Genomic DNA, 10,474 nt, shown 5'->3' with positions numbered 1-10,474 from the left:
AATATAAAAATATCAAATAAAAATTTGGTATTTTACGTTTTACTGTTGTTGTTCATTTTTCTTTTTTGTTTTTTTTTTTGTTATATTACTTATCTATTTTCGCAATTTCTGTTTTCAATTTTATTTTTATTTTTTTTATTTGGAATATTTTTGTATCATTTTATTATTGCAGTTAAAATTTCTGTTGACGTATTTTATTGAAAATTTTAAAATATAATATTTGCATTTTTTATTAAATATGAAAATACAACAAATTATTTATATTTAAAAATAAAAAAGAAATGTTGAAATATTTCAATAAATTTTCATATTTTTATAGACACTTGACAACGTTCCGTGAGTGGTTCAGTTTGATATGCTGTGGTTATGTGGATTTTTTGCAATTTCGTATTGTTGATTTTGAGCTTTAAATATTATTTTTTAATTTGTAATATCTTAACAGCTTAATTAAAATGTATTGATATAGTTAATAAGAGAAATGTTAATAAAATATAAACTCTATTTTTAAATGCTTTTAAAAGATGATTATACTTTTTCAATAATTAATGCGGACGTGCCATATTCATGATAAAATATTTTTACATTGTCGTGGTTTGTATATTTAATTTATATTTGAGAATATAATAAATAAAATAACAGAGTGGTAAAATAAATAATTTATAATTTATTTCGTAGAGAATTTGAAAACATTGTATACAGTATATATGCGAACACATTTTTTTTGTTATTTGTAAATTTTAAGCCATATTTATTTGCAGGAATTTATTAAAAAATTTTTCATCCACTTTTTTACTATTACTATCTTAAGTTTCTTGTTATTTCGGCATTTGTATGCTTTTAGCTGGCACTTTGACTTAAATGTCACAACGCGTTTTAAGTTGAAGTTTGAAGTAAAGTGCTTGAGTAGGACCATGTATAACCATTGTGATGTTTTCAATACATTACTTAAATTTTTTAATAATCTAAAAAAAAATATTTCTTCTTGTTTGCAGTTTCTTGTTATTTCGCCAATTTTGATGCTTTTAGCTGGTATTTTGACTCTTGCTAATTTTCATGTATATATTTCGAGCAAATAGAGCACGCTACGCTTTTCCTTAAGTGGGCCTATTTACGCTATCATGAACGTGAGAAGAACGTGACGACAACATGAACTTAACATACAGTTCAGTTTTCACTATCATGAACTGTTATGAAGCTTGAAATTTGTTTTGTTTTGTGTAAACGTATAAAATGCTTATGTGTAGCAGTGCAAAACACAGAAATTCAAAATATACACAAACACCAAAACATAACATTGTATATGCATGCGTCTCAAACTGAAAAAAAGCAACAATTTTCGTTGCTTAATATTCATGAACTAACATCATACTCTCTTCCCTCTCCAATCTATCGAAAACCGGTTTTCAAGTTCATGTTCATGTTACGTTCATGATAGTGTAAATTGGGCCAGTGAGTGATATATTTTATAAATTTTTCTTCTTTTTTAGTGCAGTTTTTAAACCCTTATTTACGATTTGGTGTTGTTAGCTGCTATTTAGACTTTTGGTTATTTTGTTGTAGACACTTTAGCTAATTTATGCATTGCCAATTACGTGGGCTAAGTAAGGTAACTTCGTAATTGATATAAATTGAGTTGAGTATGGTCATTTACAAATATACAGTGCCCCATATTCAATATGGTATATAACTCATTCAATTTAGTATGTAATCTTGAGGATTTTCATTGTTTTTATATTGATTTATTATACTAATTGCAATTTCCACAATTAAGAACTGACTTTAATAGACATGTGAATTATCATGTTCAAAATACCTTAAGTCGTTTCGACTATCTTATATACAAGGTCTCACCATTCAATAAGGGAAAAATTTATTTCTCGGACATCAGTGTGGTTAAAAAAAGAAACTTAAATAAATAAAATCACTTGACCGAATAAAAAGAAAATTTATGGCAGAAAAAATGTTCTGTGGCCAGACAAGAGTAAATCACTTTTGTGCTTGTTTGGTATTTATTGCAAAAATTTGCAATAATAAATTGCCTGCACATAAGTATCTACTCGTACGAATGTTTGGGAAAAAAGTTTATTAATTTCGATATCCAAACAAGCAACACTTAACCTTTTTGCCAATTACAACTCAAGCATATTTTCATGCTTTATTAACATTTATTGTCAATAAATTAAATGAATAAAATAAATAAATTCATTCAATTGTCAACTGCAATAAAATTCCTAATTGTATAATAGAATAAAAATCTATGAAATTTATTTGTTTTCAAGATTTTACATAATTTAGATTATTTACAATTTGAATTTATTAAATTGAAAACAATTTAAAAATATAGGTATATTGTATTTAACTTTATTACGCATGAATAAAAGATTCAAATGTTTTAAATATAAATATCCAATTCTGTGTACATACTTAGTTTTCGTTAAAATATTATTAATATTTTTTTTTTAATTTTTAATTAAAATTTATTTACATGTGTTTTTTTACGAGTACAATCACAAAAGGATTTGTTTTATGTGGAACACTTGATCATATATTTTATAATAAAATGAATTTTGCATAAATACATTTTATATTTCGTATGTAAATACATTTTATTATTTTGTATTATTATATAAAAGTAATTCATACCGAAGTGTGTAAAAGTAATCAACCGTTCACAATGAATCCATCAAAATTAAATGCAAATTGAAATAATTTCATTAAAAAATTCAAACCGTACACAGCACCCAATTACCCATTACCCCCGAAACCCAATTGACTCTTTCAATTGCCAATATTGCAACGGATACTTTTATAGCTGTATTTTTGCGTGTACGTCCTTAGCTATGAGAGTATATATATTCCAGTATATATTTATATGTAAATAAATGTGTATATAGATATCTAGTCTATGCGATTTAACAAAAACCAATTTAATTTGCATTTTCATTATATGATTTCGTTATATGATTTTCACATTAATGTGCTCAATATTTTTTTGTATTACATATTTGCTGAATTAATTGTGGTACAAAATCCCTATAAAAACACAAACAGAATTGGAATTCCCGGGTACACAACTTGTAATGTAATACGAACACTGAATTACACAAAACAGCCGGAATGTGTAATTTGCAAATTATAATTTTCGAATAAAAAACAAAAACTTCATTTGAATGTCTGTCCTTATGGAATGAAGTATCACACCTCTCAGCAGCTCTTATTTAAGCCATTTTAGGCTAATAATGGTTTGTTATTATTATTCTATCTCTTCATTTAATTGTTGAATTTCTAAATTTCATTACGAATCTACATATTTTATTAAAATTGATATTTTGATGAATAATATAACATACATTTTTTATTCAACCACAAATTAAATTTCACACTATATGTATAAAATAAGTAATATGGTATAGCTTATACGAATTACTGAAACTGAGCAATCTCAGTCAGATTCTTATCTAGAAATAAGATACAAATACATTAATGAATGGCAACATAGGTGGGACCATTTCCAAAAATTAAGATGGACGCATTCGTTAATTTCAAATGTAAAAGTTTGAATTAACTGTAGATCTGGAGACTACGGATTTCAATTAACGCAGTTAATTACGGGGCATGAATGTTTCGGTGAATACTTTTACTAGTTCAGATAGCAAGTAACCCGTACTGTCAGTTTTGTCCAGATAAAATTGAGTGTCCCGACTATATAATTGGAGACTGTGTAAGATTCGTAGATACTAGACAAAATCTAGAGATACTTATTGCTGAAGCTTGGTCTTCTACTATGGTAATGCAGATATTGGCAAGCATTTAAGAGTGGAGCCTTTACATGTACATAATCTCTAGAACAATAAACATTGTTAAAGTGGACGAAAACACTTAGTACCAGTGAACGAAAATAAACAGTACAGTATCGTAGTGTACTGCTCATGTCCGAAACACATCAAAAAATTTTTAAAGTTTGTGTCCGCGAACACAAACTTTATTTTTAGAGTTTGTGTACTTTTCACGAAGGTAGTGCTCATTATAACGATCTTTTTACGAAGGTAGTGCTCATTTTAGTTTTCTTTTGCCGAAGGTAGTGTACTTTTTAGTGATCATTTTCCTAAGGTAGTGGTTTTTTAGAGTTTGTCGAACAAAACGATTTGGAAACGTTTTTAATGTGCATTGTTGTTGGTTCGTTTGCATAAGAAGAAGAAAAAATTTTGTTTGCATTTGTAGTGCATGTATTTTGTTTGTGTTTTTAAATAAAGATATTGTGTATGCATTTATTGATGCATATTTAATATTAGGGGATGAATTACATAGATATAATATTTTATTGCGGTTGGATGATTTGTATTATTGCGGTTGTATCAAAGAAACTTTGATAACTTTCAAATGTTAAGTTTGAAAGAATAATTTTTGGCCGAAAACAAGGCATATGCTGAGATTTTCCAATAAGTAAAATCAAAAGCTTCGTGAATTAAACCGAGTTAATCAAAAGCTTAAATATTGTTAAATTCCTCAAAAATCAGAAACATGTTTTTTGCTGCACTTCGATTAATGTTTTTATGATTGAAATATCCTTTTCTCTCTCATATTCTTACATAAAGCGAAACTAGTTGAAAATATGTAGTGTTTAACAAAGCCTCAAACACTACTATTCGCCAGCTAGAAATTTCAGCAAGCCAGGCTCTGAGAAGACTTTTCAAGGTACCATGGTACGTTAGGATGAATGGTATCCTCAGAGATCTCAAGATTGATCTGATCAAAGAATACATAAAGGATAAAGCCCTGAAATTATTTACGAAAACTGACAGGCTTATCAATACCGCGTTATCGAATCTCAGAATGGTTCAGGCTCCTCGGGGAGGTGTGCAAATCTGAGGTCAATTATTGCTTAGTCTGATGAAGTGATAAAAAATAATCCAGTCAAGGGGTATAGTGGAATTATGAAGGAACCTCGCAGTTAATAGAGAGTAAAAGTCCTCAAGTGCACTGACTCAACTAGCCTCAACATAAATAAAAGTTCTAATTGTATTTAAAATTTATATTTGTAGCAATAAAATAGTGTTTCGGTGTACTTCAAATTTAAATCAACATTATTTTAAGATATTTTATTTGCAAAAATTTTAAAAGATTTGTTATTAATGTAATTTTCTCTTCTATATCCTACAAAGGATATCATGTATATTTTTATTATAAATTTTATTTATCTCTGGATATATTTATTTATAAAATTAAAAATTAAATTTGAAATATTAGAAATGTCAAATAATAAAATATAATGTCTCTTTAAATTTATTAAATATTTTACTAGATTCCTACAAATGCAAGTAGTGTTTCAGATATATGTGTATCATTTATAGAAGAGTAAATTTCGCTATGTAATTGCACTCGTTGACAACTTCATTTGACATCCATTTAAATATTGTAATATTCCTGCAACATTTATACACATATCGAGCATACGAACATGAGTACAAGGACTTTTATTCCAGAATTATTCTACTCGTTTTATTGTTATTGCATTCAATAAAGTAAAGTTTTGTATCTTTTTTACCATTTCACCATACTGCATCAGTTTATTTTAATGACAGAAAAAATGACTTTCATCTATTAAAATTACTGGAATGCTCCTTTTGTTTAGTTTGTAAATTGTTCTAGTAGTTTTCTTTTTCTTTTTTTGCAGAGCTACAATTGTATATTTTTTTTTTGCAATTTCTTTTAACTGCCGTGATTTATATCTAGAGCAGTAAAACCTTATCAGAGTTTTAGGGAATCATCATTATGCTGATTATCAGTGAAACTTTTATCTTATTTCTTATTTTTTTCAATTTTTTATATTCTGTTATTACAACAATCCCAAAGAGAAAGAAGTAAAAGTCATTTAAAAACATTTAACCTCATTTTTTACTACGATTGCTGCTACTTTTGCTACTACTTTTGCAGCAACCATAATGGTTTTTACTATTTTTTTTATTTTTGCTAATATTGGTATTATGCACTTTGTTTTACCACACACAAAGGCAAAATATCGATGCAAAATCGAAAATATTCTGCAATTTAGTAAATTCTTTTTTTAAACTATTTGCTTTTTTTATTCAACTTCATGTATAGATGGCTTTCTTGGCAGAGTTGCTTGCACACACAGAAACATATAAGCAAGTGTGCATTTCTAAGTAGGAAATGTTGTAGTTTGATATTGGCAACGTTTAAAATTCTAAAGTTAAAACAAAATGAAAGTAGTGTAGTATATAGGTATATATATGTGTGTATGTGTGAATGAAAAAATAAATTAAAGCCTGATTTTGGCATAAGAAATTTGCGGCAGGCAAGGATTCTTTTTATTTCCTGCCATTTCGAACTTTGCACACACACACACACACACACTAACATTTAGATGGAGTGCAAAAAGTACCGCTGAACTAAGTATACACAAAGAGAAAAATAACAACTAAAAATAGACTCAATGAAAAAAATTGATATAGAATAGAATAAGAACAAAAACACAGGCAAACAACGTTGCTCCCAAGTGCACTTTAAAAACAGAGGTGACTACCTATACCCTACCAAGTCAAATACGTTTGCGTTTATATTAAAAGGTCCTTCGACTGTTGTTAGCTTTGCTGTTGCCTGCGCCATTGCCGTTGCCGTTGCCGTTGCCGTTACCATTGCACTGTTATTCCCGTTCCATATAAATACTCGTGTATGTATATTTAGCGTACTCCTATACCTCCACTGCTACTTTATTTTATTCCTTACTAGCTATGCGTCGCTTTATGCCATCATTTCTATTCATTTCAGTTCATTTGCTCGATTGTGTGAATCATCATCTTCATTGGTTGAAGCGAAAACAAAAAAAAAAAACTAGGGTTGCCGTCTACAATTTTTTGCGCTCAAGAGTGTTTCGTTCCATTTCGTTTTTTTCTACATTTTTTGTTCAGTTTTAATTTTTAAAAAGGTTATTATGGCATGTGTTATAAAAAGGTGAACTAAAGCATAAGCAGAAAAACACAAAATCACCCGTAATTTAAGAAACTTTTTACCCTCAGGATTTCAGAAACTTTTTATAACATTTATTTACTAAACTTCAACTACCGAATGAATGTGAAAGAATATAGAAATGAAAAACCAAACTGGGGCTTTAATCGAGAGTATAATTTAAACTATGAAACATGAAGTATATTTGCTAATGAAATTGAAGTCTGGTTTTGTCTGGGCACGGCATAGTTCAAACCACAGCTCTATATACCGAAAGGGGAGTTATACATTGTAAATTTATACGTTTTTGTTGTATTTTAAAAAGTATATTTTTTAATTAAATTGCATCAAGCAAATGGGTATTTTAATTGATTGCAAAAATTTTATTTATTATTTTTTTCTGTACAAATTACTTTAATGAAATTAAACGAAAAGTTATAGAAATATTTTAAATATTTAATTTTATCAATGTACATTAAAAAAGGTATAATATTTTTGCAATCTGAAATTGTATTGAATTTTTTTTAAAAATTTGAACTTATACATTTACATTTTTATAAAATGTTAACTTAATAATCAAAAAGAATTGTCCTCAAAACTAATCTGAAATATTCAATAAAAAAAGTCAAATATTTAGATAAGTGTTAAAGTCTTCAAACATACTAGTCTTCAATATTGCTTAAAGCACCACTCAGATGTTTTATACTACAATGTGTCATATGTTACTCAGATAAACGTAATAATTGTTTATATATATAACTAATTCATTACAATAAATAAAATAGTGAAATGTATACATAATAAAAAATTAATAATACAAAAATAGTCAACTTGTTTTACTAAAAAATTAGGTCATACAATACTATATAGGAATTATCAAAATATATTAAAGTTAACTTACTCCACGATAAGTTCTTACTCCACGATAAATTGGCATATGATGTTATTTCAACAATGGCTATCTTAGTATACACGGAGAGATCAGATGTGTCAACTTATTAGCACAGAATTGCTGTATACAGTGAAGACTGAGAAGAATATGACAGCAAACCAAGTGCCCAGATGACAAATGTTTATATAATGTAATGGCAGATAATTCAAAAAACCGTGTTCCAAAAATTTATCTCTCTCAAAAAAGGTTACCCCTTGAAAAACAAAGAACATAGCTAATGGAGGGCAACTTAATATTTGTAACGTTAGTTAAAAAAACACAATCCCATTAAAAACTTAAAGGATGAGGTATACAGATAAAGTAAGGCTATTAAAAGGACTTGCAGTATTGACTTTAATATGACATTTCGATTAGTCAGAAAAAAGTGACAGTCGTTAAAGTGAAACTACTTTTGTTATTTTAAAAACAATGGATTCAAAACAATGTCGTGTGTTAATTTATCATTGCTTCTTGATGAAGAAAAATACTGTACAAGCTCAGCAATGGCTTCAAAAGTTTTATCCGGACTCTGCTCCATTGAAAAGAACCATTTGTTATTGGTTTGCTGAATTTAATAACTGTGGTCGCACAGACACCGATGATGGTGAACGTTCTGGTCGTGTAATTGTGGTGGTTACTCCAGAATACATCAAAAAAGTCCAGAAATTGGTTATATCTGACCGTAAATTGAAATTGGAGCAGTGTTGCTAATTTATTTCCTTCAGTCTTAGACTAGAAATGTACTGTTTTTTGTTGTATTTCTAGCAAGAAAAATAAACTAATATTTACGCATTATTCCTGTACATAAATACCATTAGAATTGCAAAACTTTCAAAATAATATTTTTTAACATTTAATATGTATATATTATTTAGATATCGAGTATTATTCAAATCAATATTCGAAACATTGTTAAGGTAGGTTATCTCCTTTGAAAGCCACAATTCAGAACTCCACATATGTTCTTTCAGAATGCATTATATAGTTTGTATCAAATTCACTAATGTAAAAAAATTTAATACTCCTGTGAACTCCTATCAAGGATAACCATAAAATAAAAATTTCCTTCAGTTATACAAACATATAAATTAATTGACCTTTTTTCTTAAACGTGGGCGTACTAAAAATACTTAAATTTCCAATTAGTCATACACGAAAACCATACAATGACAGCAACAAATACGACTGAACATCAACCAAAACAAACAAACCATATAACAACTTTCAACGAACAAAAAAAAATATCATGGGTTTCTTCCCTTCATCAAAGGACTCAGCATAAAAAGTAATCAAAATTCCATACGAAAAAATGAATGCATTCATGCGTAGTAAAGAAGCAGCACTCATACACTTCAAACACTATTCCCAACAACAAAAACAACTCCAAAAAATATACCAACACACTAAAATTGATATGAAAAGGAATTACTTAAAAAAACCCCATCCAAAAAAGAAAGTAAATAAAGAAATAAAAATTAAAAATATGAAAAAGTCATTAGTGGCGCATTCATTTATTGACTCAAAAAATACTACGAAAAAAAAACAAAGACAAAAAATGTTTTTGCAATTTGTTAAAACAAAGCAGACGAGAACTTAGCAAGGCTCAGAAAAAAAAGAGCCTAATGAAAAGTGCTTAAATGAAAACTGACAAATGTAACAAATAAATGAATATAAGACAGGCGAGGCGTAGGCCAACTCAAACCATAAAAAACCATAAATGATAAAAGGTGAACACGTAAATAAGGTGGGTTGGTGGCATGGGGTTATGGTGTCCACTGTTTGTGTTTCGTGTTTCAGTGGCTATGGCAACGACCGCTACAACGTATAAATTTATTGATAAGACCACAACGTAATAGAATTCTTAATTGTAATACAGTTATTTATATTTAGTTTTACGTCTACATAGTTCTAATGATACACCTTAAAGGTTAAAATAACAATTTTCAATTATTTATTATATATTACATTCGTTACAATATAGCAATAACGTCTGCTGCACGTAGTGTACTAAAAGATTGAATTATATTCATCAATATATTAAATCGATGATAATATAATATACAATTTAATTACAACATTATATATTATTTGACAATATAATATTTGTTTAATAATATTAGTCAAACCGATTTAATATTTATTTATAAAAAAAAATAATATATATATATGTATATATAAATATATATAAAATTAAATACATAAATATATTTTATATAAATATATTTTATATATAAGTATAAATTATGGCGTACCATTAGACGTTTTCTATTGGTAAATCTGGGGTAATTTTCTCAATCGAGATGCTCGTTTAATGCAAAATTATTTCCGATTGGTGAATCTGGGGCTAAACGTATAACACTCGAAATTAGCTTATAACACTCTAGATATTTAGTCAAAGTAGAAAAATTACCCTGAAATTAACAGCTGTTTTATATGATTTGACAAATAAAATGTGATTTAGTGCGATATACATACATATGTATTTCTGAAAAATATAAATGTCTACTCACACTACTACAAAAATGTAAGATTACTCTAAAAATGTTCGATTGAGCAACAAAATTTTACAGATCGAGA

At 27.8% G+C, this 10,474-nt stretch overlaps 1 protein-coding gene across 1 annotated transcript in view; it reads left to right on the top strand.

Annotated features, from left to right (window-relative positions):
* The window catches only part of LOC119666526 (protein pecanex-like), a 10,800-nt gene extending 2,192 nt beyond the window's left edge, over positions 1–8,608 (top strand). Inside the window, exon 6 of the mRNA XM_038075809.1 lies at positions 8,490–8,608. Coding sequence (XP_037931737.1) covers positions 8,490–8,608 — 119 coding nt within the window. The remainder of the gene's footprint in view (positions 1–8,489) is intronic.
* Positions 8,609–10,474: the final 1,866 nt, after the last annotated feature.

The sequence above is a fragment of the Teleopsis dalmanni genome, chromosome 1 (genome assembly GCF_002237135.1).
Source record: "Teleopsis dalmanni isolate 2A chromosome 1, ASM223713v2, whole genome shotgun sequence".
Classification (NCBI taxonomy): Eukaryota; Metazoa; Arthropoda; class Insecta; order Diptera; family Diopsidae; genus Teleopsis; species Teleopsis dalmanni.
This window is presented reverse-complemented; position numbering and strand designations above follow the sequence as displayed.